General features: G+C 48.6%; 2 protein-coding genes, 1 long non-coding RNA gene and 2 pseudogenes across 3 annotated transcripts; 2 read left to right on the top strand and 3 right to left on the bottom strand.

The window, feature by feature from the left end:
- Positions 1-2,691: 2,691 nt before the first annotated feature.
- LOC117853701 (G-type lectin S-receptor-like serine/threonine-protein kinase At2g19130) lies at positions 2,692-5,621 on the bottom strand. Its single transcript, XM_034735991.2, has one exon. It carries the CDS (start codon positions 5,575-5,577, stop codon positions 3,037-3,039), a length of 2,541 nt encoding a protein of 846 aa, XP_034591882.1. The 5' UTR covers positions 5,578-5,621; the 3' UTR covers positions 2,692-3,036.
- Positions 5,622-11,596: 5,975 nt separating this feature from the next.
- Positions 11,597-13,464, bottom strand: LOC140222670 (putative FBD-associated F-box protein At1g61330; annotated as a pseudogene).
- A 2,725-nt stretch (positions 13,465-16,189) lies between these two features.
- LOC117853222 (uncharacterized) lies at positions 16,190-19,734 on the bottom strand. The gene is made up of 4 exons (XR_004640063.2): positions 19,353-19,734; positions 19,076-19,191; positions 17,821-17,896; positions 16,190-16,881 (listed from the first exon to the last, which is right to left on the bottom strand). It is a non-coding gene; the product is annotated as an uncharacterized lncRNA (long non-coding RNA).
- Positions 19,735-19,832: 98 nt separating this feature from the next.
- Positions 19,833-24,110, top strand: LOC117853221 (3-oxoacyl-[acyl-carrier-protein] reductase 4). Its single transcript, XM_034735600.2, has 11 exons — positions 19,833-20,086; positions 20,347-20,489; positions 20,913-20,966; positions 21,575-21,655; positions 21,752-21,797; positions 21,879-21,973; positions 22,050-22,082; positions 22,598-22,732; positions 22,813-22,906; positions 23,450-23,532; positions 23,616-24,110. Exons 1-11 carry the CDS (start codon positions 19,936-19,938, stop codon positions 23,646-23,648), a joined length of 948 nt encoding a protein of 315 aa, XP_034591491.1. The 5' UTR covers positions 19,833-19,935; the 3' UTR covers positions 23,649-24,110.
- A 68-nt stretch (positions 24,111-24,178) lies between these two features.
- LOC117853700 (structural maintenance of chromosomes protein 1-like) lies at positions 24,179-26,083 on the top strand (annotated as a pseudogene).
- The last annotated feature ends 1,563 nt before the right edge of the window (positions 26,084-27,646 follow it).

The raw sequence follows: 27,646 nt of genomic DNA, 5'->3' as shown, positions 1-27,646 counted from the left end.
CTACCGTCTCTCCTCTCCTCCTCCTCGCCGTACGGGTTCTCTGTCCCGGCTGATGGGAGGGCACGTCACGGCCTGACGCCGACGGGGGACCGGCCGGCCGCGGGGTCATCAGGTCAGGCGGGGGGGGGGGGGGGGGGGGGGGGGGGGGGGGGGGGGAAGGCGCCATGACAGAGACGCGTGCATGCATGAATTGATGAACCGGCGAGCGATCGGTTCCGCCATTTCTCTTTCCCTGTTCAATGCACGCGCGATGGGCGCAGCGCGTTGGTTGCTTGGCCTTGGCCCCCATAAAACATATCATTGGGGATTTTTGGGGTCCCTCCTCGGATCTGTCAACTCCAACGCATGATTGATCTCTCCTAATTGCTGGTACATCGAACGTGAGATTCTTGGTTTCCGGAGAGAGAAAAAAAAGTTTAAGATTCTTGCGTAGATGCTTCTGCTATGCTAGTAGATGCGCAGGGCGTGAACTGTAGCCAGGTCACGGACCGAGCTGAGCTGTAACCTTCTCCGCCTGCCTCTCGTAGCTTCTCTAGCTTCTTTTATGCGCTGCCATTTGCAACACGTTGATCTGCCCCTGCCACGCCTCCGGCTGCCCATGCCACCACCAGACGATGGAGCAGAATTAACAAATCGGGTGATTGGCACCCAGCGAGCTGTACACCCAAACACGCACAAGGAAGTCTGCCCGCGCCTACCAAATCTCTGATCGGCAACGGCAAGGCAACCCACCCGCAGGCCGCGCAGCGCAGCCAGCTTCCCGCGAAAACGAAACCGCGCGGTGCCCCGTGCTGCGCCAGGGATTCTCGACATGCTGTTCCCCTGCCGGCCGCCGCAGCGGCATCCCGCCGGCTTCGGCGGAGGCCCCGCAACGGGGCGCAGGGGCACGCATCTCTTCTCACCGTCACCGAACCGGATGATTCCCCTGTGCGTTGAGGAGGGGGTGTCGCTCTGACACACGGCCTGAATAAAACCCGGCCGGTCAAATCGATCGCACGCCGGTCTTTCTCGATCGCTGCCCTGCCGATCTCGAGCTCTATCCACGCGACCCACACGACCACACGTGAGGCTCGATGGCTCCGCTGCCTGATACCCTCCCCGATCTGACCTTAACAGTTTTTGCTGCAAATTGGCAGCGAGAGTTAGATCGGGAGCCGGTGGTATGACCGCGAGTCCGCGACAGTTCTAGATCGCGATGAGCTGCTGAGCTGTCCACCTCCCACACGGCCACACCCACCGTGCGGGTGCCCGGGGGGGGGGGGGGGGGGGGGGGGGGGGGCACGGGCACAGCTGTGCAAGCGGCGGCAGCAATTATTCTGGATGCGCGCCGGCTTCTCGGATTCTTCTTCTTCCTCGGCGTGCCGTCCGTCGTCACCATGTGTGGTGGTGGTGTGGCCTTGCTGCCGTTGTTTAATCGAGCTGCCTGTACTGCTTAATTCATCTGGATCGCGAGCGTCACGGTCACAGGGCTTCAAGTTTCAACTGCGCGCGTGCTATATGTCACAACAACTGGATCACTTATGACCTCTCCATGTTCTTGGTGTTCTTGGTGTTGTGCCTCTGAATCCGGATCACTAGCTCAGAACGTGCCCAGTACCGAGACTGCTGCTGTCGAGGCATGCATGCGCATCAAACAGCAAAACGCCCAGTTGAGACTTTGGGAACGGGTGACGTCTCAGTCTCTGTCAAAATGTCTCCTGAACAGTAGCAGCTGATGCTGCGCAGCTTGCTCTGCGTGTCGTTCCTGACCGATGACGCTGCTGTCAGTGGCTCAGTGCCGTGCAGATGCTTTGTAGCGGCGGGGAAAGACAGTAGACAGCGGCGTGCATTCGCTTCGAGATTAGCAAGGTCAGCAGCGCGCGTTGCGTGCCTGGAGAAACGGAATCCGGTGGGGATCTGCGTAGTACGTGTTCAGTGCTCTTATCCTCAAGGCGATAATCGACGACCTGATGATCTGCTCTGTTACACACTTGCTCGCAGGCAAGCTACCGATCACAGGGCGGTTCCATTTATTTCAGGAAAGAAGACGGACGAAACAAACAGAGCCTTCCCTTTGGGCGACGGGAGACCCGGAGGCTTCCCTCCATGTCTGCGCAGTCGGGAGCTGTGCGCAGAGGGGACGGAGAGCGCTGCCGGGTTGAAGACGCTAGACGCCAGTGGCCGGTGGCCTCGTCCTCGTCCCGTGCGGCCCGATCGGTTTCTGACTCGGACGACCGCGCTAGTTTCCGCGGAAGAAGAAGCGGACCGATTCGCTTCGGATAGAACGGCCGTGCCGGCCCTGCCTGACTGGGTGGAGTTTTACTGATTGGGCCTGAATATACCTGTTAACCCATTTACTATGGGCCTCATGATTTCCTTGTAAGTTTTGTCGCGGGCTGCATCATTTTCTCCTCCGTTCAGTTACTGGAAACATATTGCGTTGGCTTGGCCCAACCAACATCTTGATCCACAGGCCGTGTGCCAACAAAAACAAAATATAGTTGTGGTGGCAGCCTGCTTCTTCGTAATTTGAATCCTCCTCCTTCCCCGAGAAAAAACTTGAATCCTTTTAAAAATGCCAGAGAAAAGCACCGTTCAATTTTTTTTTAACACGGACTTACATGCTCACGTACAAGCACGCACACTCACTCCTATAAATATGCGCACGCAAATCTACCCCTATTAGCGCATCTATGAGACTGAGCCGATAGATCCTAGAGATTGATGAAGTCACCATTGACACATCGTTATCGACAGGCACACTGCCTACCATCGAAAAGAATAATGCTGATTAAATCCTAAAATAAATCTAGGAAAATAAGAGCACAGATGAGTTGAAAACTCAAACCCAGATAAACCTTTACCAGCTATGCTCAGTTCGTGCACCGTTCAATAGTTGACACCTTATCAAATATCAATGCTCAGCTAAATTCCACAGCTGTTCAGCCAACAATCTTAGAAGAAAAGCTTTCCTGGATCGTTTAGCTCACTCATGCGCTTGCTCTAGCTTAAGCTTTTATAGGTTAGGTTTATGCAACTCAATAATCAGCGCTTGCTTTAATAGCTGCCACCAATCGCGATGACATCCAAACTGTTTCCTAGATGGGATCGTGAGATTCCATCAAAGCACGCACCGGTAAGCGCACTCATAACAGAGCCGGAACCCTCGACCAAGGCTTGCAGCGACCTCGGAACCGGCGGCACGTCCACGGCGACGACCCCCTCCAGCGCCTGTACCACCAGCTCCATCGACGGCCGGTGCGCCTCGTCGTCCTGCACGCACCAGCAGGCCACCCTGCACACGCGCTCCACCTCCCCGGCGTCTACGTCCGCGTCGCCGCGCAGGCGCTCGTCCAGCAGCCCGGCGAGCACCTCCCCTCCGCTCACCATCCTCGCCGCCACCAGCGGGAAGTACCCCGAGAACGACGGGCCCTGCTCCGTGTCCTCCGAGCCCCACGCGTTCCGCCGCCCGGAGACGATCTCCAGCAGGACCATCCCGTAGCTGTACACGTCGGCCTTGGCGGTAACCGGCACGCCGGAGATCCACTCCGGCGCGAGGTACCCGACGGTGCCCCGCGCCGTGGTCAGGACGCGGCTGAACTCCCTCCCCACCAGCTTCGCCATGCCGAAGTCGGCGACCTTGGGAACGAGGACCCCGTCGAGGAGGATGTTCTCCGGCTTGACGTCGCAGTGGATGATGCGGTCCCGGCAACCCTCGTGGAGGTACAGAAGGCCCCGCGCCGTGCCGAGCGCGATCCGGAACCTCGCCGGCCAGCTCAACGCCGGCGCCGCTCCCCCGAAGAGCGCCTTGTCCAGGGAGCCGTTGGGCATGTGGTCGTAGACGAGCAGCCGCTCGCCGCCGTGGGAGCAGAAGCCGCGGAGGCGGACGAGGTTGACGTGCTGGATAACGCCGATGGTGCGCACCTCGTTCCAGAACTGCTTCTCCCCCACGCAGAGGCGGCCTTCGAGCTTCTTCACCGCGATGGCTGCCCGGCCGCCGCCGGGCAGCGTCCCCTTGTACACCGACCCGAAGCCGCCGCCGCCGAGCTTCTCCGAGAAGTTCCTGGTCGCCCTCCTCACGTCGCTGTACTTGAACGCCACGAGGTTGCCACCTTCCGATGCTGCCTGCATGAATGTTATGCTCCTCTGCTTTCTCCTAAACGTCCTAACCGCCACGAACACGATGACAGACAAGCCAAGGACCAAGGTCACAACTGTGGCAACTCGAGCAAAGACGATCCTTCTCTTTCGACCTTCCGATGGCACGTCCATGGCGGACAACCGGAGGTAAAGGTCATCCACGCCGGCCGTGTCGTCGACGCGCCGCTGCAGGTTTAGCAAGCCACCGTACCACAGAGCGCAGCGGCTGCCGTAAGAGTAAGCGGTGCAATCGCAGCTCCTCAAGCACGCCAACCTGCAGTCTTGAGCGCTTGATGCCTGTGCAGGCGATGGATTTCTCGGCAGAGAAATGCCTGGCGCCAGCAAGAAGGCGTCACCGTCGTCCTCGCCGTGCACCGAGCTGTTCGCGTTACGACGATCACACTGCAAGGGATGGTTCCGGCGGCAGCCATGCGAGTGATCTCCTAGCTCCCAGTCCCCCACGGAGGCGGGGCGGAAGCCGGCGGGGCAGGTGCAGAAGGGCTCGCTCTTCTCGCTGCAGACGCCGAACGCGCCGCAGACAGCGTAGACGTCGCAGAGCTGGTGCGGCTCCATCCAGATGACCATCCACTCGCCGGCGGACGGCACCCACATGATCTGCCTCGCCTGGCCGGAAACGTCCAGGACGAGCCTGGAGATCACCGTGGGGTCCTGCAGGGAGTAGGTGAAGTAGCTGGCGTTGGCGTCGGACACGAACTCGAAGTCGTACTTGTCGTGCGACGTCATCTCCGGGATCCCGGCAAATATGTCGCCGTTCCACTCCCCACTGCTCCAGAAACTCACGGTCCTGTTCCAGCTGAGGAAGAACTGGCTGCTCCCGTTCGGGTCGATCCCCAAGGTGAACATGCCGGGAGCCGGGTCGCCGGAGCTCTTCCAGGAGACCAGAGCCCGCACGTCGCCGGTGATCTTGTTCAAGCCGAGATGGACGCCCGGGAGCCACGTGTCGGTGGGGTGCTCTATGCTCTGCCACAGGACCTCGCCTTTCTCGCGCCGGAGGACGAGATTCCCGGTGTCCAAGATGACCGCCTCGACGGTGCCGTTCGAGCTGCCGGCGGCGGAGCTGACGTTCGAGGACCAGACGAGCTTGCCGGCTTCGTTGATGAGCACGAGGTTGCCGTCCGCCGCTACGGCGAGCTGGGAGGACGCGGGGTCGGAGACCGGCACGGCTCTATTGGCGACCCACACGGGCGTGCGCTGCGACACGGCCTTCTTGTACCAGATGCCCACGTAGTAGCTGCGAGGGGAGGATCTCGTCGTGCTGCCGTCACCTGCCGGGCTGAAGAAGCCCAGCTCGAAGTTGCCGCCTTTGGACACGACGGTCCGGCTGCCAGAGATGCCGGAGTTAGCGGAGATGGTGTCCGATGCGAAGCACCGGGCACCGCCGCCGTGGATGGCCACGCCCACGGCCATGAGAAGCAGTAGCGCTGTCGTCGGAGCCATTGGTGAAAAATGATGGAGCGGAGCGCGGGAAGTAAATTGATCGGGAAGTGATGCGTTACTAACAAATCGCAACTAGAGAAATAATGGTTTGTGAATCGTTATCAACGCGTCGATGGCTACGAAGTCTGAACGGCATGACCATCAATCACATCTACTGGAACATGTTGGAGCATTTGACGGTCCACGAATCGTCCATGATAGCATTCGGTAACCTAAAAAGGTCCCGGTGCTAGCAAGTGCTTCCTCCACTAGAATACTGGACTTGACTACATTGGCGCCGCATGGGCTTGGTTTATTGGCTCTCGTAGCTAGGGTCTAGGGATGGAAAGAACCGGAACGGACAAGAAAAGACATCTCTTATTTTCATTTTGTCAAGGGAACGAAATTCAAAACAGGAATGAAGACTAGAAATGGGAACTAACACGAGTTCCTGTGATGTTATAAACAAACTAATATGAACCGATTTACAAAAGGGAAACACTGACCCGACAGCAGGTGACAACCCAATTGGTCAAGTAATGACGACCACCGCTCATGACTCACAAAGCAAGTCCGAAATAGTTAAACACACAACATAGACACAATTTGGTAGTTCATAGTCTGAAACCTACTCACAGAGTTCCATTTTCGTCCCATTTTCATAGTTCCCAAAAATACAAAAAAGAAGAGTGGCATAAATATAGAAAACGGAATGGTGCATGATGGCATACGTTTTCCCTGGACTATAGTAAGGTTCCGTTTGGTAGAGCTTCGGCTTCTCATAAAATGGTTTCGGCTTCGGCTTCTTCGGTGGAGTGGCTTTTTTAGTGAAGCTGAAGCCGTTTTGCAAAACGTTTGGTAAAACGGCTTCTCAATGACAATATATGTAATTTTATGATCACTTAATGCTTGGAGAGAGAGGAGAAGCCGGTGAAGCCACTTTTTTCGGATTCTCCTCTCTAGTGTAAGCCGTTTTGCGGCTTCTTCTCGGCTTTGGTGGTGAAGCCATTTTGAAATTGATCATTTGGTAGGGCTTCACCAAAAACCGATGGAGAAGCACTTTGAGAAGCCCTACGAAACGGGGCCTAAGTCCGTCGTGAATCAGCTTCCCGTCAAAAACCCTCACCTTTTCCCACACCGGCACCACCGGCAGTGACCAAAACTCGTTCGAGATCTTCTTGCATTGCATGTTTCTTGCTTGATGCCAACGTGCCTTTCTCGGAATCATGTAGCTGCAGGCCACAAGGTCACCTGCGAGGCTGTGATTTCCATGGAGATTTGATTCTCAGATTTCCTTCAACACCATGGTCATGAGCATGAAAAAGCCTAGTTCACACATCTTTCCAGCTTCTAGTGCTCTCGTCTAGCACTCTGTTGATTAGGATCTATTATTTCCTTTTTCCTAGCTCATGCTGGCTTTAGAAAAACATAACGTACGATCCACGCATGTCTACAGCTATACTTCCTCCATTTTAAATTGTAGGTTATTTTATTTTTTCTAAATTTATATATATTATTATGCATTTAGACATATATTATATCTAAGTGCATAGCAAAAATTATGCACCTAGCTAAAACGACAATTTGGGACGGAGGGAGTAATTTGTACTCTCTCCATATCAAAATATTTGTCATTGTTGACTTTTTCTTGCAACATTTGACCATTCGTTTTATTCAAAAATTTATTGCAAATGTACGAAAATATAAGTTATGCTTAAAATACCTATGATGGTCAAACGCAGTGATAAATATTTTAATATGGAGGCAGTACTTTTTTACCTCGCCCTATGCGCATAATTAGAAATTTCGCATAATTATGGCGGTAATGCTGCAGAGTCAAGAAGAAGAAGAACCGGCGCTGTGGGCCTCATGATCCCGAGCGCGGCCTGGATCCGGATTTTAGTTGGGCTGGACCAGATGCAATAGCCTTCAAAATCTGCAATGTTCTGCCGATGATCAGACGGGCTCAAAGTGAGCTGGCCCATTCTCGCTTCAGGGCGTGTTTCTGCAGTTTACTGCTCTTTTATTTTCTTTTCCTTTTCCCCTTTTGTTTTCTTAATCTTTTCTTACTTCTGCAGAAGTGTAGATTGGCTACAAAAATGGTGGTTTCTATCCATGCCTATTGCCGTAACATAGAAGAGCTGCTCTCCCTCCACACGAAACAAATTGAATACCAAACATGCTCATGGGCTCATGGCACAAAGGCACATTGGCACGTGCCGTCACGGCAAGAACTCTTATTTGGGCCGCGGAATATTCCCCAGGCGGTTAACAGTTAACACAAGCCACGTGCGCGTCCTGAAATTCCAAATTCAACCACGCCCCGAGCATGGATCATGAGGGGTCAGCTTCGGTTTTCAGGAGCCCCAAAGCAACCGCTCTCCAATTCCGAGGCAGCAAGCAACGGACGGTTGCTTCCCGCGCTGGCAACAATTCGGCTGGGGAACGGCAAGGCGAGCACATTTCAAACCCTCGGCAAGACGGCAACCTCCCTTCCGCCCGGGCCCGGCGGCAGATGCTTTGCCCGCGCCTCCAGCCATTTCAAGCACAAGCCTCTCGAGTCTCGATCATATCGGTTGCTTCCTCCGTCCCGTGCCATCATCTCTCTCCCTCGATCGATCGATCGATCTCTTCCGCACGCCTCGCCATTCTCCGGTGAACGAAGACAATGCTGCGTGTGCACCGTCCGCTTCTCGGCAGAATGCTGCTCTGCAACCCTTTCTCGGCCTGCCTCGTCGACGGCGTGCGGCGGGGCCTGCACGGCGGTGTCATAGTGCCGGGCGAGCCGTCGTCGGCGAGCGCGTGGAGGAAGCCGGAGACGGGGCGTCTGAAGCTCAACTTCGACGGGTCGTCGAAGCACGCGTCCCGGCGGGCGAGCATCGGCGGCGTGTACCGCGACCACGAGGGCGGCTTCGTGCTGGGCTACGCTGAGCGGATCGGGACGGCGACGAGCTCCGTGGCCGAGCTCGCGGCGCTCCGGCGCGGGCTCGAGCTGGCCGTGGCCAACGGCTGGCGCAGCGTCTGGATCGAGGGAGACGCCAAGACGGTGGTCGACGCCGTGCGGAGCCGCGCGCGGGTGCGCGCCGAGGAGGACCGGCGGCTGTGCGGGGAGATCGAGGCGCTGCTGCCGATGATCGATGACGTGAGCGTCTCGCACGTGCGCCGGCAGGGCAACCGGGTGGCGCACGGCTTCGCCAAGCTCGGGCACGGCGCGGCGCGGCCGCGGGTGTGGCGCGACGTGCCGCCCGACGAGGTGCTCGGGCTCCTGCGGCGCGACGCCGAAGGGAATTGAATCAATGATGTCCGTCTGCGCGGCCGCGCTCGTGGAAATGTTTCGTGTGCAGTTTGATTTAGACTTTTGGACTTGATCACGTGTGCAGTTTGGATGGCGAGATCATGCAGCTGCTAAGTGCTAACTACGGGTTACTGCCTTGTACAGGGTTGTGAGTGTACCGTGCATTTGTACATTAGATTCACTGGGTTGGGTAAACTGTACATTTCAAAATATAGGCCATAGTGTTGACTGTTGACAAAAAAGAAATGAACAAGATAATTGAGGTATTTTTCTACTTTTTTTTGAATCAGGTCGCGAGAGATTTTTATTAATCATACTCCCATTGTAAGAGTAGAATGTCAATTCAGCATGTGTTTATCATCAAGCAGGAACTACTGCGTTATGCTTAAAAGGAGATATATCTGGTAATATTTGTGCATCAACTCTTTTTTCCAAATTATTATGAGAGAGGAAGGGGGCATATGCCCCTTTGGGCTAAAGAGTGTGTGAATCGCGTGGAATTTTTGAGCATATCATTGATCCGTGCTTACTTTGTCCAAATGGTATGCGCCTCTTCCCATTGTTGTTGTTGATCCCAGCCTTTGTGTAACCACCACCTCTACCTATTGGACTGCGCCATCGTGGTGTTGGCCGCCTCGAACTTAAACTTGACTAGACCCATGCTGAGGATCCGTGTTTCTGATACCATGCCCGACAATGTGAGCAATCACAAGCTAATCGGAGGATAAAGATCTCGATCTGGAGGAGGATTGAAGGAAGAACCTTCCGTTCCTCTTTTGTTTCTTCTTTTCTTTTCTTTTGTGTATGTATCCAATGGTATTACTCTCTCTTTGTACTCTAAACCTTGCTTGCTTGTTGGGCTTAAGCTCGCTAGATGGACTCCACAGCCCCTGGCCCAAATGGCATAGTCCATGGCACTACTGGGCACGACAACATATCACTCGTCTTTGCGGTGTATTTGTTGTCAACCAATTAACCCCGATTCTAGGGATTTACCGCATGTGGTTTTTTTCGATTGGGTTGGAATTGGTTAACGCTAGCATTTGGGGTTTTTTAGATTCAGTGGCAAGTATAGCTATCTAGCTAGTGCTTTGTTACCGCAAGACCCCATATTATGTCATTCCACTACACCCAAGTAACAAGTTGGAAAATGTAAGATCTAAAGTTTGTTACGCTCTCTGCTAGCGCTCTCTTTGAGAAAAATAAAATGTGAGGCTAACCATCACAAGCTCACCTGAAGCAGGCCATGCTGAGCCTCCTAATTTGCATTGTGCTCTCATAGGCAACTACACATAACTAGGTCAAAGGGCGTGCTGCACAAACAAATTTGTTACATCTTGTTGTTGGTAGAGCAACGCATGCACACACTCATTCGGTGATGGTGGCGCCATGCACTAGCGACATATGGATTGGGCCTCGCGCTCTGCCTCATGGGCGCGTTTTATTTTCTAAAGAGTGTTATATAGAAGCATGATTTGCTAGTAGGGCTGTCAATGTAGCCGAGCTTGAGCGAGCTTCCTCAATTTGTTTTGTTGGGTATGGTGAGATAGAGTAATTTTGTTTTTACAAGGAGTTTAAGATATCCAACCAATCATTCACTCATTTCCTTCCCATCCCCCCTCTTTATTTACTACTTTCTCCATTTCAAATTACAGGTCGTTTAGGCTTTTCTAGGTTTATAGGTGTTTGTATGCATCTAAATATAATGTATGTCTAGATGCATACAAATACCTATTTATAAACTTAGAAAAACCAAATAACTTATAATTTGGGATGGTTAGAGTACTACCAACTACGTAGTAGAGTAGTGTTCATGCATGCGACCGAAAAGCCGAATGCACATTTCTGTTTCTGTTCAGCAAGGTTGGCATGTTATTTTTTGTTTTTTTGCTTGTTTTCTTACAAAGGCTAAGCCCATGCGCCAACTGGGGGCTCAGAACTAAATGGAACTCATCATCAGACCAGAAAATGAAGGGTACGAGTTTACGACTACATCTTGTCCAGATAGTTTGTGCGAAGAGAGCCCGTTGCTAGTTGCTACAGTACCTGTGCAGCTGGGCCTGGACTGAGATCCTTTTCAGTCAAGCAAGGCAACAGTGACTTTGTGACCGACATGTGGGCTCTAGCACTGTGCAGCGTTGGTTGTGTAGGGAGAGACATCAGTGACTTTGTGACCGACACGTGACTTGGCTGTGTGGGGAGAGAGATCAGTGAAATGAGTGCAGCGTTGATACAGGTAGGTCGGTGGAGGCCGCCGCCCAGCTCAGCCGTCCGATCTGACACCACTTAACGCCTCCGGATGACCAACCAAGGTATACACAGTATCAGCTATCCAAAACGAAATGTTAAGCTATCCAAAATGACAAGTAGTACTAATATACTAGCAGACTTAACCACATTTTATTCATTAAGTACGTAGCAGCCTAAGTTAATTGCAAGATGACTCAAGTTAATTTAAGACATCCTTATTCTGTCATTAAATTTCAGATTGTATTAAGGATGTCTAGCTTCTGTTTGCAGAGTTCAGTTCCACCAATTTCAAATTTAAAAATGACAGATGACAGAATCATGAGGGAGACCAGATTATAATTTTATAACACCACAGATAGCAGTAGATTGACAAGCTGGTGTAGAAAAAAAAATACATCAAACTAATAAATTCAAACAAATCGAATAGATAGGGTCCACAAACAATCCCTCAAAATTTAACATCGAACACAGCATGCACAACGTAGCTAGAAGAACCTAAAGATCGGCAACATGGCACTGGCTGCAGGGCTCCAAAACCTTAAATTGAACACTTGAGGGAACTTTCCCCACAATATATCTTTCGACAGCCTCAACAGCACAGCGGGCTTTTCTGATAGCATGCATATACAATCCTTTAAATGTGCATCTAGGGTAAAAACCGCTGGTTGTATCAAGCACAAGGTATCGTAGTGATGATGTATTCTCAACAATTTGACATGTTAGCTCAATCAAGCTCTTTGAGGAGAAGAATTGATTGATTGATACTTTCTTGAGGTTGGCATGGTGGAATTCTGGAATCCGCCTAATATGTAATGAATCTGCATTGAAATCTTGAGGTATTGTGTCCTGCCTTGCAAAATCATATGCTCCTGTCTGCACAAAATCAATGTTGATGCCACTATCCTCCAATGACCAAATGCTTTAAAGTACACGGACATTACGATAAATATTCATTGCAGATCTGTTAGCTAGCAGAATAAAAGAATTACAGAATGAAAATGTCACCAACAAGTTGCCCTGCACAGAACAAGTAAAAGGTTGTGTGTTTGGCATGGTAATGAATATCATCCGTGGCGCCTAATAAATAATAATGTCTACAGAATACTAAGCATGAGTAGTTCTCAACTCATGAGAAATATAAGCCTATGTCATGGCCAAGTAAGTATCATATGAAAGACAAACTTAGCCAAATGATTATGTAGAAGATGTACTGAGATACTCAAAGTTAATTTTTTAGCATGTACATATCTGAGAAATTAACGTACTTACCGATAAGAAGAAAGTTTCCAAGGCTGGACAAGCTTCAAGAAAAGAAACCAGAGAAAAATAATCGTAGCTTTTGAATCTAGTGCCACAAAAATAAATCTTCAAGCGCTTGAGGTGGAGGAATTTGCCAGGCAACACTGGTGTATTGAAAGTCTGAAGAAAGATATGCCAAGGTTAATAAATGTTCCAAGTTGTTCAAGAAAACAATAAATATTCCAAGTTGTATTGTATACATGGAATAAGTTAACAATTTAGATTTAGAGACCTCTTCTGATGATGATAAGGTAAGGGTTTGAAGTTTCACCGCAATGGACTGGAGTTTGGTCCGAGCATATTGGATCATGCCAGAGTAATATACACCATGCATAGTCATGTATTTCAGTTGTGATGAGTTGCTGATTAATATTTCCATGGGTGGGCCACTGAACAAGAAAGTGGTAAGATTTGGAGCATAAATTTCTATAGTTTGTAGCCTTGTGCACATATACACCTTTAGAGTACTAAGCTCCTGCAGATGAGAAGGTATGATCAAGAAAGTGGTCTCATTGCAATTGGAAAGTTCAATATATTCCAATGAAATTGTACTGGAGAAAAGGCATCCTATTTCCTCCCCAGTAGTGTGGACAAGGTTCAGACACACGCTTTTCAAGCTTTTCAAACAACCAATTCTTAATATCGGGTGAAAAGCACAAGAGAAGAGAGAGATAGACTGAAGTGAGCTTCCAGCACAAGATAAAAGTGAACATGGGAGGTTGTAGTTTAGCATGAGATGTTGAGGAAGCTCCACAAAAATATCTAAAATTCCAGATCTAATGGTAGCTTGGAGCCAAATGTCAAGATGGCCAGCCGTGATGACTTCGGCGCAACAGCGAACGTCAAGCTTAAGTGTCTTCATCCCAATGCCAGAGTGGTTTTGAATAATGTGGTCAATTCTGTCAACTAGTTTCTTCGCCCTTGCATATGATGTACCCTCATTCAATTTCAAGCCAAAAGTTTTCCGATTAAATGTGAGATTAGGGAAGCATCTCCAAGAGCGTAGACATCTATGAGACACAGGCAGCATGGGCAGCATCTGGTAGTGGCAGAAGGGAAAGTATATGTCACGATATATCCTGCAACAACAATGGTTAAAAAGTTGGACATTGCTATTTTAAAAGTAAAAGCCAACTTCAGACTGATCAAACATCAAACAATAGACGATAATGCTATTCTTAGCACATGGACTTTGCACTGGATGATAATGTGCAACAGATGAAGAAAGCAAGCACTTGGACTTAAAATGCCATTGGCGGATTCCCTTTTGTTTACTCTGGACCTATTACTAGCTCTAAGCAATCAACCCTTGTAAAATCCGATGCTGCCAAAAGTGAAAGATGTACTTTAGGAGTTAACTGCTTGAGGTAATTGCAGGAGGTGTAAAGCAAAAATCAGAGCAGTAATGTGGTTGAGTTCACACCAATTAAGTACTCATTATTAGTTGAGTAGTGGATAAATTTTTTTATGAGTAGATATTAGTTTGCTAACAAACTGCTACAGTTACAATCCAATGCGCCAGTTTTAAAACGCAATTCGTGAAACCCCTTGCATGCGTGATGAAACTTCCGTTCCATGGCGGTCTGCACCACAACATCATTCGAAGAGGACAGATACCCAAAATCAGGACCCCAAGTTTAACGCCAAACAGTACTAACTGGGAGAGAATCGCGTTTCGAGGATGCCAACAGGCCAGCCAGATGCGAATGGTAAGGGAAACTGAAGAAGAGGGTTGCCGAGGCAGAAACCTGTTCTGGCTCGCTGCCGCCGCCTCTAGCAATTCGGCTTTCGATCCGGAGCGCTGCCCCTGCCCGCCATGGGCGAAAGCGATCGACGGAGGGCGCGGAAGCTGGGAGGGAGATGTCGCCGGCGCAGTCGTCGTGTTCTTATTTAGGGCCTGTTTGGGAGCACTCCACTTCAGAAAAACCAGCTCCACTCCACCAGCTCCACATTTTCCTAGCTCCACTCCACCGACTCCAAAAAAAATATGGAGCTCCTGCACGTGTTTGGCTGATGGCAGTGCTCCAGCTCCAAAAACGTGAACACTTGTTGTGAATGGTCTATTTTACCCTTTGTTAACGGACCCACATGTCATACTCTTCTATTTTCTCCTCTCTTCTTCCTCTCTCTCCTCTCCTCTTCTCTTCTACGGGCACCTACCAGAAAACTCCCGTCGCCCGTTACACATTACCAAGGGAGGCAAGCAGCAGCTCCGGCATCCGTTCCGCCTCGCGTGAACTACAGAATCGATTGAGGTCCCAGAAGCTCTGGCCACCTGCGCGCCGGTGCGTGAGGGGAGCAGCAGCTCCAGCAGTCCAGGCGGCGCGCGAGCGGGACGGGGCGGCGCGTCGGGGCGCGGCGGGCGGCGGGCGGCGCGCGGGCGGCGCGAGGGTGGGGCGGCGCGTCGGGCGGCGGCCGGCGCGTGGGTGGAACGGGCGACGGGAGTTTTATGTTTCGCGAACCGGTACTGTGTAACGAGTGGCAATGGTGGGTAAATACCCACCAACTCCACGAGGAGGTTTGTACAGGGGGTTTTTGGAGCACCTCTTGAGGTACTCCAAAAAAACGTGGATCTACCCCCCTGCTCCACCTTTTTCTTGGAGCCGGAGTTGCTGGAGCTAGACGCGTTTGGCTGCGAAATTTTCGGAGTTGGTGGAGTGGAGCAATTTTTTGTGGAGTGGCGTGCTCCCAAACACCCCCTTATTTCATAGGAGTAGAATCGTGTGTTCCTAGAGCTACAGAAGCCTTCGTTTGACTGGGCCGGAGTCAAAGACCTGTACAGCCCATTGACCAGAAAAGAAAACCCAGTTAACCCCAGCTCCAGAGACGGACAAGAAAGTTGAGACAGGCAAGCCCAAAGAGAAAGAGGCCTCTCCTCTCAAAGAAGATATCTGGCCCACCTCTCAGCCTCCCCGTTCCTAACGCCGCGTCGTCCCAATTCCCCGCACATCGCCCAACCCCACCCAGCAGCGAGATCGCCGGCCGCCGCCGCTGATGGGCGAGCTGATTCTCTTCCGCTTCCCGCTAGCGCTCGTCTGCAAGCTGTGGTTCCACATTCTCCGGCGAGGGCTTCCGCCGCAGGGCCCCCGTGCTGGGCCTCCTCGAGCACCTCTACGACGAGAAGGCGAACGTCTTCCGCTTCGTCCCTACCGCCTCGTTCCCCCGCCTTTCTACCACCACTGCCGCGTCCTTGTGCGCGGTATGGTATGGTCTGGGATGAGGACGATCTCGTGAATGATGAGCTCGCCGTCTGGGACCCCATGACGGGCGAGGAGCGGATGGTACCTGTTCCTAGACAGGCAGCTGGACCCTTCCTGCGCCTTGTTTAGTTTCCAATTTGGGAGTATCAAAGTTGGGAGTTTGTCATAAATACGCAACTGTAGCATTTTGTTTGTATTTGTGAATTATTGTCCAAACATTGACTAATTAGGCTCAAAAGATTCGTCTCGCAAAGTACAACAAAACTGTACAATTAGTTTTTAATTTTATCTACATTTAGTACTCCATGCATGTACCGTAAGTTTGATGTGATGGGGAATCTTCTTTTTGCATAGTGTCAAAATTTGGAATTTGAGGGAAACTAAACATGGCCCTGATGGTGGTAGTGGACACCGAAGCAAGGGTATGCTCGTCCACATCTACTCGTCGGAGATTGGCGTGTGGAACGAGAACAAACCTGCCATTTGGTTGTGTGGTGTGCATAAGGATATGCTTTATGGATCGTTGGTGTCAGGAGTACTAGTTACTAGTCTCTTTTAGCTCTAAATAGAGTTTGCAATCATAGCATGATACTGATATTGATTCCTTATAAAAGTATGCATATGAAATTTAAAATGCTGCAATTTTACTCCAGTACTAATTTGCTTCAACTTGTTGAAATTCCAAGAATGCTTTGTTTGCAGGTAAAAGTGGTACGGTGAACTGGTTATGCACTTGCTGCTGAAGGAGACTCAGAAAAATCTGCTCCTGAAGCTGACATAGAACAGCCTACTGTACGTCATATTGACTGAACTTGAGAAGAAGGTAAAACAATTAGAGTTGCGTTTTGTTTTGCTTCATGAGCCTTATACTGTATCAGCAATGAAGATGATTTGTCTTGCTTCTGAGGAATAATGCCATCTCTGAATGGTTCTGTGCTCAGCTTGAAGAACTGGAGCAAGCAATGTCGAAAGGAGGAATAACCGAGCTGGCCGGGGTTCCTGGATTTGCCAGCCCTGCAATAGATGAGATCATGAAGATGATTGCATCCAGGGCAGCTGTTGGGTAGAAAGTTGCTGATGGGCAAAGAGCTGCATCTTTTACTTCTTCTCAGATGGCCACTTTGAGCAATGTCTCTGGCTCAGTCATGTCTACGGCAGCAACAACCAGAAGTACTGTAACTGACCTCGGGGTTGTAGGCAGAGGTGTCAAACGAGCTAGCAGCTTAGCGACAAGGTGGTAACAGCTGAACCTGCTCAAGAAGCCTGCAGTGGATTCAGCACCTGTGAGAGGAGATAGCAGCAACAGCTCTGAGAGTAGGTTCTTCATACAACACAGAATGGTGATGATTCTGTATCGAAGTACAGTACAAGTTCACTAGCCCTACCCCTCATGCTAACTTGCTGGAATCTGTTAGCTGCCTATGTGGTTCAATTCGGTTTCATTTAATGTGGCCTGATGTCTGCCGTTTTATTAAAGCTATTTAGAAAAACGTTTTAGAAGGGGCTGCTCGAGACATTGACTCATTCTGAGCTTTGTACCTTGTAAAGGTTAAATTGCTGAGAAGTTCATCAAGCATGGCGAGTCGTGCCTATATCATATTATCATGCACATGTATGTTTGGAGAGATGTGTGCTCTTATGTGTCTTTTATTCGTTTATCTATCTGTTTGTTTCTCTGTATGTATAGTAGCCCATCGCTTGTGGATTCACTGCTTTGCTGTTGACTAAGGCTATTTCCGTATCTCTTTTCTTATCGTGATTCTGAATTGAGAAAACCTGTTATGAACACAATAACTAACCCTACAAAACTACTGCCAAGCTTCTCGTGTGTGGACCGGTTAGAGCATTGAACTCTAGGAGTCGTTGAAACTCCTCTTTGAACCTGGGTTTGAAGCATGGCACCTTAGCTCAGGGGGAGGAGTCTCCCCATGTGATCAAGATTTTTTTTAAAAAGAACAACAACAGCAGTACTCGGAAGCCTGGGAGTCTCCAGCAATCAAGGAGGAGATAAAGGGAGATAAGAGTGTTTATTGACTTCAGGACCAAAGAAAGGGGAGATAAAAGTGAAGGAACTTTCATGTCCATTATCATTAAAACTTAAACACGTATTAACAATTCAATAAGTACCTGGTACAGATGAATAGTCAGGGAAAAGGATGCATATATTAATAATTCATGTCTAATTGTCTATCAACTGGGAAGTGTTTAGTGTGATCATACCTTGAATGTCCTGGAGTTGTGACCCCACAAGAAACAGTTCATCCTCAACGTTTTCTTCGCCCTCCATATCTCAGTTCTGCACACATGCCGTGCAAAACAAAACATAATTGAATACAGATGAATATTCAGTTTTAATTTTCAAAAATAAACTAACAATCGAATTTTAAAAGCAACCACGCCTATAGTTGAACAATTAAGTGGTTAAGAGAATAAGTAGTTGATATGGTATGCCCATGTATACTTACCAATTTAGTAGAAAGATAACAGCTTTACAGCCCTACAATATAGGTGTACCAAGGCCTGAGGGTATGGCTGTACCCCATAAAAACCCAAACAAAGTGACCACTAGTATTAAGGATTGCCACACAATTTGAAAAAAATAAAGAAAGAAAGAAAGCAAACATCAATGTAGCATAAGAACCAGCATTCTTCCCATTTGAATCCCAAGCCTCATCCTATGCACGGCACGTGTCCAGACCAGCAGAAGCTCCTAATATGTGAATTTTACAAGTTTTCTTTGATGTTCTGTAGTGCTCACTCTACTATAGATATTACTGTGTAGTTTTTTGTATTTTTTTTTCTTATGACCATATGTACTTTGTAATTTTGTATTTGATAGCAAGGAAAATTAAATAGAGGCAATTGAAGAGATGAAACTAGGATGTCAGAAATTACAAAAGGCTAGGAAACAACCCAATCATTATAGTTGTAGATGAAGAGAGGTATACATAGAACACGGAGTAAATGTGAGACCAAACGTTGACTAATACGATTATTTCCTCCGGTTGGTTAGAGAAAGCTACATGTTTTTGCCATTGATAAGAACACATATTTTAAAATATACATTAGCATAACTTCCGTGGATCATGTCAATTTTAACCAATAATTGGGCACAAATACATCGAAGACACAAACAGTTTGAGCTTTCCCTTGTTTCCCAGATTCCTAACCACCAACAAGAAGCTGTAAGCATGTGCCCTCTTGCTACTACTGCCTCTTTGAGCATGTGCCAGAAGTATCGTGATTCCCCCTTTTCTTTTGAGACGCACAATGACCTGACCTCTAGAAGTGCTATCAAGGGTACCATCTGCCAACACTTAAACAGCGATGAAGCATAGTATCAGCACCATCAGCGTTCAGGTATGATTTGGGTGCCAAGGCACAATATTCATGAGGTAGTTTAACAGGTGTGGATAACACCCAACTGATCCAATATGTATCTGACTTGGCATGAATATTAGAAACAGTATCCTACCAAATGAGTGAAATGGACGTGAGTAGTATAGTTGATCTCCGAAGTTCCACCTTCTCTATCTTCTTTCGCAAATCTACTAACATATTTGCATGTTTTCCTTTCCTGAAAAGTTGAGACTGGAAATGACACCATAAGTCTTCTCTTCTACTTACGTATATACAATCAAACCATCAAACGTTAATATGGGTACGCATTGTCCAACTCAAACTGATTCAGTAGTCTGGACGGGAAAAAAAAATTCTAATTGCAAAGAGGAACAGGTAGCAAAGAGAAATACCTTAAGGCAGAAGTTTCTAATTGTTAAAAATTCCAGGACTTCCCCACAGCACCAGTCGAGAACCCAACCACCAACGCCTGCTCGCCGCCACTTGGTCCTGGGCACTGCCTTTGGACCAGCGTCATGCCTTCCCACGCCCCCAGCTCCGGCGCCCCAGCGTTTCCGCCGCCCTACAGGAGCCGAATCTTCACGGACCAGAGCTTCGTGCGACGCTGCCCGCCGCCGCCACCGGCCTTGGGTGCGAGCACGAGGAAGCGTTGCAAGGAAAGGATGAAGCCGGCGGCGTCGCGAGGAAGAAGCCGCCGTCTTGGGCCGGGCTGCTTCGTGGGCCCAAACCCAAAAATGGCCCAGCTCAACCACAATGCGTCCGTCTAAACGCGGCTTCCGGTCCCGCTTCCGTCCTCTTCCTCGCTCGCCTCGTGCGCTCCGCCCGGCGCATCGTCCCCGCTGAGCTTCCAAAGCCCCCCCACCCCCCCTCTCCCGTGCTCCGTCGCGGCTTCAAATACTCCGCCCCCATTCCCAAAGCACGCTGCTCCCTCTGGCTTCCCGCCTCCTCGCCTGCTCCGCGTCCCGCCGCTCCCTCATGGCCACCGCAGCCGCTGCAGCAGCAGTCTCCTCCCCGGCCGCCCCGGTCGCCGGGGCTGCTGCGGCCACCTCCCGCCGGGGGTTCGTCACGTTCGGCGGAGGCGCCGCCCGCTCCTCGCCCGCGCTGCGGTCCGGCCGCGGACTCTCCGGTAAGGGCCCCTTTCCCTAGTCTGATCTCTGCGTGTTAGTGAGGTGGTAAAGGTTCAGCGTCCCCCTGCTGGGCTAGAGTTCTGAGATCTAGCTCGTCGGTTAGCGTGGTGACGCGTTTCGAAGATTCGTGTGGCGGAACGCTTGCTTGGCGGCCTGTGCTGCCTAGGATCCACGTTTCGAAGGAATGTAGTATCTTTTAAAACGTCTCTAATGGAAACAACTTATTTGCATTCAGTACTAAGCAAACTTCTACCTGCAGGTGTGCGAACCCATGTTGCAGCTGTTGAACAAGCAGTTGCAAAAGATGCTACCAAGCTGGAAGCACCAGTTGTTATCATTACAGGTGCCTCCAGAGGGATTGGAAAAGCCACTGCTTTGGCCCTTGGAAAAGCGGGGTGCAAGGTTAGCTGCTTGGCTGTTTAAAAGAGTCATTCTAGATTGGGAGGATGTTTTATAAACACAGAGAGGGTCAACAATTTATTCAACAGTCAGTGGGACTCTTGTGTTAATGCAAGTACTTGTACACAATACATATGCGGCTGCATGCTGTTTATTTTATTTTTTACTTTTGTGTTAATGCAAGTACTAGTACACAATACATCTGCGGCTGCATGCTGTTTATTTTATATTTTACTTCTGTTCTATAAATGAAAAGTTCTAGCATTTACATTCCTTTAATCTAATGGCAGTTGGCATTGCTAGAAAAATAAACATGTGGCTGTATCTGTATGATTGTACTCACCTCTTGCAAATGTAAATGTCTTCTTTCCCGTGGAATAGCAAGTTAGCACTAACCTTAGGGTCTTGATCTGGCTTGACTTTTAGGTTCTGGTGAACTATGCCCGCTCATCAAAAGAAGCTGAAGATGTCTCCAAAGAGGTGAGCATGTGGATTCACAAATTACTTTGTTGTCTATTATTTGTTTATCTGTCAGTTTATATTAGAGGGCTCGGCTAACACAAAGAATCTTCAATAGTTACTGATTAATTGATTTGGACTTCACTAAAAGTGATCAGATTTATTCCTTGCAGAACATTATTATTGCTATCCCTCTCCTTGATTCTCAGTGTTGCAAAGTTATTTATCTCATTCTGAATTCTTCTTTCATGTTTGGCCTTACAAAGGAGTACATAGAACTATTATCATGTTTTATTCATCTATCTGGAGAAGTGACAGTGTCGTTATTCCTAATTTTCACTGCCACTATAGAGACACTGCAATTGCAAAACAGTTAAACAATCACCTTGAATTATGTTTCATGGTTTCAACCATTGTAATGGCAAATATAGAGATCAGTAGATAGTAACAATAGTGCAAGAACTATACAGAAATAGAATGGTGATTCTTGAATGTGGTTGATTAAAATTCACCACTATCAATTCTGCGATAGTTTTCTGCCTACAAATATGCAGAGACCAACATTTGGCTATACTTTTCATTTTACTTTCTTTGTCCCCTTTCCTACTTGAAGAGTGCTATTATTGCAGATTGAAGCGTCTGGTGGTGAGGCTATCACCTTCGGAGGAGATGTTTCAAAAGAAGCTGATGTAGAATCTATGATGAAAGCAGTAAGTGTAGTTTGTTTACAGAAAGAAAATGTTCCTTTTCACTTTTACATCAATCTTTATTTGGACATGGTTATGATTAGTTCTTAAATCAATTAGGCTATGGATAAATGGGGAACAATAGATGTGCTGGTAAACAATGCAGGTATGTTCCCGTGGCACATTGCACTTCTTTCTGCTACCTATTCAGTTGATTTGTTTAGTCAAATAAAACATTTTTTATTAGGGATTACACGAGACACATTATTGATGAGGATGAAGAAATCTCAGTGGCAAGATGTAATTGATCTGAATCTTACTGGTGTCTTCCTGTGCACACAGGTGAGTTTATAATATTTCTTTATTTTGAAATTACTTGAATTGTTAGATGCATCTTACAGCAACATATTCTTTGCAGGCTGCTACTAAAGTAATGATGAAGAAGAAAAAGGTTATATTTCTCTGCTCTTCATATTACACTTAATTTACTTGGAGAAGCACAACAAAATGAGTGCCTCCTTGCATGATTTTCTTACTTTGTGTTTGTAAAATATTATATAACTGAAAGTGGTGTGAAGCAAAAGAAATATTAAAGCATAACCCACATTCATAATTCATTATTGTTGTGTTGTGCCTCAGTAGTTAGGCAAATACACATGGAAGGTCATGGGCTGATAGTTTTTTATATTACTTGTATATGTTTTGTTCTCTTTGAGGTGGTGTGAAGCAAAAGAACTAATATTAATCCATACCCCACATTGATAATACATTATTATTGTGTTGTGCCTTAGAAGGTAGGCAAATACACACAGAAGGTCATGGACTGATAGTTTGTTACCACTACTTATATTTGTATTTGTCTTGTACTCTTCGAGTCTCTGACTTTCAAGAAGTTGCTGTCAAAAGTTGCCTTGTTTGCTATTTTTTCATGGTTAGTAATGTGTGTATTTTTATTGCAAAATGCAGGGGAGAATTATCAACATAGCATCTGTTGTTGGGCTTACTGGTAATGTTGGCCAAGCTAATTATAGTGCAGCCAAAGCTGGGGTTATTGGCTTCACAAAAACAGTTGCCAGGGAATATGCAAGCAGAAATATCAATGTATGATCTTTATCTTTCACTATTAACTCACCTGTGAGGTTAGGCTAAGCATTCTGAAACTGTTCTGAATATACATGCAGGTGAATGCTATTGCACCAGGGTTCATTGCATCTGATATGACTGCCGAGCTTGGGGAAGAGCTTGAGAAGAAAATTTTGTCAACCATTCCATTAGGTAAGCTGTATGCAGCTTAGCTGTTCCTGTGTACAACACCTTTGTATTAGCATCTTAAGCTGCACCATTGGACAAGTAGCATTGTTAACTTGCTTTGTTTTATGGTTCTTTAGTGATGCTCCAAACGAAAGTTACTAGCTGGTATTCATTAGTGATGCACCATTTAATGTTTGTAAGAGGAAGATCATTCTGGTATTTATTACTATAGATAGCAGCGTGGGACAGCTAGAGTTAAAACAGCCTTTGATATTTAGATAGACTGCAAGAGCAGAGTACTAATTTGTAGAGGCTAGAAAGGAAAACAGTAAACTAAAAGCTGTATTTACTCTATCTTCTATAAAACCCAAGCATATTCTTTTACAGTTGCTCATTGATGCAGAGTGGCACGGGCTGGATTTTATAGAACCATAACCCATTATAGTTTTAGTAGAATATGAAAACACATCATATTGAGATATTTCATATTGCTTGGTTCTTGTTTTTCCTCTGCATTCAAACGACAGCTGTCACCACTAACTATACATGTTGTCATACAACTCCCAGGGAGATACGGCCAACCTGAGGAAGTTGCGGGTTTAGTCGAGTTTTTGGCCCTTAATCCTGCAGCTAGCTACATCACCGGACAGGTGCATGACACTGTGACTACATTTGCCCTCAAACTTTCAGAGTTCTATTTCGTAGCATTTCAACTAACCCATGTTACACGCAGGTGCTTACCATTGACGGAGGGATGGTAATGTAAGGTTTGAGTGAGCTTGGTAGACTTGGACTTCTCCTGCACGAGGCGATTTTTGGACTACAAATGTTAGGGTTGTCTCTTGTTTTGTAATGCTCACCAGGAATAAATCAGGCATGGTAAAGTTGAAATATGTATGTTTTTGTTCATGATATGTGCCAATTTGTCCAGGCTATTTGAATTTGATGTACCTCGGCAACTCGACGTTCGCCAGCTCTTATCCATGTCCAGTGGCACCTGGAAGCCATCTCCGGTGGAGCTCTAGCTGTTTGCTAATCAGATTTTGTGCATAGCCATTTTATATATTTGGATAAGTGTCTTAGGTCTGGATCTCTGAAATCAAATGATTGTGGTTGTTTTGTGCCAATTTGGCAACTACGCTGCAATAAACTTTAGTCGTGTAAAGAATTTATGTCAAAACCTTGTGTAAGTAATTAATAAAAAGGATAATCAGACTCCTCAGTTCAATAGTTGGAAAGGGATTGCAGGCAGACATCATATGAATAAGACTCCTCAGTTCAATAGTTCGACGTTGCATGGAGAGCAGGTATTACTTTGACCTCCCCTACCTCACACACGTTGCCCCGTGTGTGATAAGTTTTGCATCCATTTGAACTGCGTATGCTGCGTCTAGGCTTGAGGAAAACTAGGGCTGAATCGGCAAAAAGCTTGCGGCCTGTTCACTTCAGCTTATTCAGTCGGCTTATTAGCCACCAAACAGTGTTTTTCTCTCATAACAAATCAGCCGTTTCAGCTTTTCAGTCGGCTTATAAGCTGAAGCGAACATGCCCTTAGTTTCTTTCAGGCTCAAAAATCTCTGCCAAGCCACTAACTCCACCGGGCTAACAAAATCAGGTCTAATTTGGACCGGGCTTGGACTGAGCCTTCCATCCTTTTTAAAATGTAATTCATTTAATTATTTACGCTGAGCTTGGGCCCACGCACCGGGAAAATCAGCGCTATGCCCGGCCCTAAATGAGCATCGGGCCGGGCGGGCCTATTTTGCTAAGCTATATTTGCATCAACCGTTTATGTTGCGCCGTCCAAAAATACGGTGCATCTGGACCGTTGCTTCTGCATCCAAGGGAGGCACCCGGGGGGCCAGGGTGAACCCGTCTTCATCCCCTTCCTCCCGTCTGTCTGTTTTCGAATGCCTCCGGTCCGACCGAAATCCTAGCTTGAAGGTGGAGGGAAGAAGACGGCGGAGGCGGCGGCGGAGGAGGAGAATGGGCGCACCAGCGACATCCCGACGGTGGCGGCGGTCGGATCCACCGGCTGGAGGTGGAGAACTTCAAGTCGTACAAGGGTACGCAGACGATTGGGCCCTTCTTCGATTTCACGGCCATCATCGGCCCCAATTGCACCGGCAAGTCGAACCTGATGGATGCCATCAGCTTCATGCTCGGCGTGCGCTCAGCGCACCTCCGCGGCGCGCAGCTCAAGGACCTCATCTACGCCCTCGATGACCGCGACAAGGAGGCCAAGGGTCGCAGGGCTTCCGTCCGCCTCGTCTACCGCCAGGACGTCTACCGCCAACCCAACCAGGAGGAGCTCCACTTCACCCGCACCATCACCGGCGCCGGCGGCAGTGAGTACCGCATCGACGGCCGCCTTGTCTCCTGGGACGACTACAACGCCAAGCTCAGATCCCTCGGCATCCTCTCGTAAAGGCCCGCAAGTTCCTTGTCTTCCAGGTCTCTCCATTTATTCCCTTCGTCATTGTATCTCCCTGATAATTTGCGGTTTTTAACCTAGGGTTTATTTGTGGCCACTGACGATGGGCACTGCAGGGTGATGTGGAATCCATCGCCTCCAAGAACCCCAAGGAGCTCACCGTGCTTCTGGAGCAGATCTCAGGCTCCGATGAGCTTAGGAGGGAGTACGACGAGCTCGAGGAGCAGAAAGCAAGGGCCGAAGAGAACTCTGCGCTTGCATATCAAGAGAAAAGGACCATTGTCATGGAGCGGAAGCAGAAGAAGGCGCAAAAAGAAGAGGCAGAGAAGCATCTACGCCTCCACCAGGACCTGGTTTGTTAGTCTTTGCGCGAGCTTTGCCTGCAGTTTATATAATTAATTATGCTCACTCCTTGATTCCTTCCCCCAGAAACTGTTGAAGGCAGAGCATTCCCTGTGGCAACTCTATACCATCGAAAAAGACAGAAAATGGAGGCTGAGCTTGCAGAGGCAGAGAGTCCCTTCAGCAAGTGCAGGAAGAGAATCAAGCTGCTGAAAATGAACTAACTGCAAAAAAGGAGCAAAGTGGTTTTCTGAAGAAAATGACATTGTGCGAGAAGAATATAGCCAAGAAAAAGCTTGAACTCGACAAGAAGGTAAGTGATTTTCTATTCACTCTTTTGCTCCACCAAAACTTTCGTTGTGGACATGTATAATATCATGGATTTGCATGGTTCAACGATAGCCTAACCAGCTTGCTTGGGACTTTGGCGTTGTTGTTGTTGGTGATGGTGGTGAATGGGTTCCGTGAAAATGGCTAAAGGTCACGGGAGCCCGAAAACAACAATACCGGCCACTAGGGTCGAAAACGTGGGGATGGGCCGAAGATGTGAAAATGGCCTTCGGACGAGTTTTCGACCATGAAAACGTGTGCTATAGATCACAGGAGTCCGAAAACATCGACACCGGCCACCGGGGTCGAAAGCGTGGGGATAGTCCGAAGACGTGAATATGGCCTCCGGACGTGTTTTCGACGATGAAAACGTGTGCTATAATTCACGGGAGCCAGAAAACGGCCACACCGGTCACCGGGGTCGAAAACATGGGGGACGAATTGAAGACGTGAAAATGGCCTCCGAACCCATTTTTGGCTAAGAAAACGTATGCTATAGTCATGGGAGCCCGAAAACAGCGATACCGGCAATCAGGGTCGAAAACGTGAGGATGGACCGAAGATGTGAAAATGGCCTTCTGATGAGTTTTCGATCATCAAAACGTGTGCTATAAGTCACGGGAGCCCGGAAACGATCACAACAGCCATCGGGGTCGAAAACGTGAGGATGGTCCGAAGCCGTGAAAATGGCCTCCGGACAAGTTTTCGGCCAAGAAAATGTGTGCTATAGGTCACGGGAGCCTGAAAAAGAGCGATACCGACCACCGGGGTCAAAAACGTGTGGGATGGACCGAACACGTGAAAATGGCCCCTGACGTGTTTTCGGCCATGGAAACGTGTGCTATAGGTCACGGGAACCCGAAAACGGCCACACCGGCTACCGAGGTCGAAAACGTGGGGATGGACCGATGACGTGAAAATGACCTCCAGACCCGTTTTCGTCCGAGAAAACGTGTGCTATAAGTCATGGGAGCCCGAAAAAGGCCACACCGGCCATCGGGGTCGAAAACATGGGTATGGTCCGAAGACGTGAAAATGGCCTCCCGACATGTTTTCGGCCATGAAAACGTGTGCTATAGGTCACGGGAGCCCGAAAACAGTCACACCGACCACCGGGATCGAAAACGTGGGGATGGACCGAAGACGTGAAAATGGCTTCCGGACCTGTTTTCGGCCAAGAAAACATGTGCTATAGGTCACGGGAGCCCAAAAATGACCACGCCGGCCACCGGGGTCGAAAACGTGGGGGATGGTCCGAAGCCGTGAAAATGGCCTCCGAACACGTTTTCGGCCATGAAAACATATGCTATAGGTCACGGGAGCCCGAAAATGTCCACATCGGCCACCGGGGTCGAAAATGTGGTGATGGTTCGAAGACATGAAAATGGCCTTCGGACCCGTTTTCAGCCATGAAAACGTGTGCTATAGGTCACGGAACTCCGAAAATAGGGATACCGGCTACCAGGGTCGAAAACGTGAGGGATGGTCCGAAAATGTGAAAATGGCCACCGGACCCGTTTTCAGCCACGAAAACGTGTGCTATAGGTCACGGGATCCCGAAAATGGTCACACCGGCCACTGGAGTTGAAAACGTGGGGATGGTTCGAAACCGTGAAAACGGCCTCCTGACTCATTTTCAGCCAATAAAACGTGTGCTA

Source organism: Setaria viridis, chromosome 4, assembly GCF_005286985.2.
Source record: "Setaria viridis chromosome 4, Setaria_viridis_v4.0, whole genome shotgun sequence".
In the NCBI taxonomy this organism is placed as follows: Eukaryota; Viridiplantae; Streptophyta; class Magnoliopsida; order Poales; family Poaceae; genus Setaria; species Setaria viridis.
Note: the sequence above shows the minus strand (reverse complement) of the source record. Positions and strands in the feature narration are given on the sequence as shown.

Excerpts from the sequence above, each read along its gene's own strand:
- LOC117853221 (XM_034735600.2), top strand. The coding sequence starts at position 19,936 with ATGGCCACCGCAGCCGCTGCAGCAGCAGTCTCCTCCCCGGCCGCCCCG. Across the intron at positions 21,974-22,049 it reads GTGTCTTCCTGTGCACACAG|GCTGCTACTAAAGTAATGAT; the intron begins GTGAGTTTATAA and ends TATTCTTTGCAG. Across the intron at positions 22,733-22,812 it reads ATGCAAGCAGAAATATCAAT|GTGAATGCTATTGCACCAGG; the intron begins GTATGATCTTTA and ends ATATACATGCAG.
- LOC117853701 (XM_034735991.2), bottom strand. The coding sequence starts at position 5,577 with ATGGCTCCGACGACAGCGCTACTGCTTCTCATGGCCGTGGGCGTGGCC.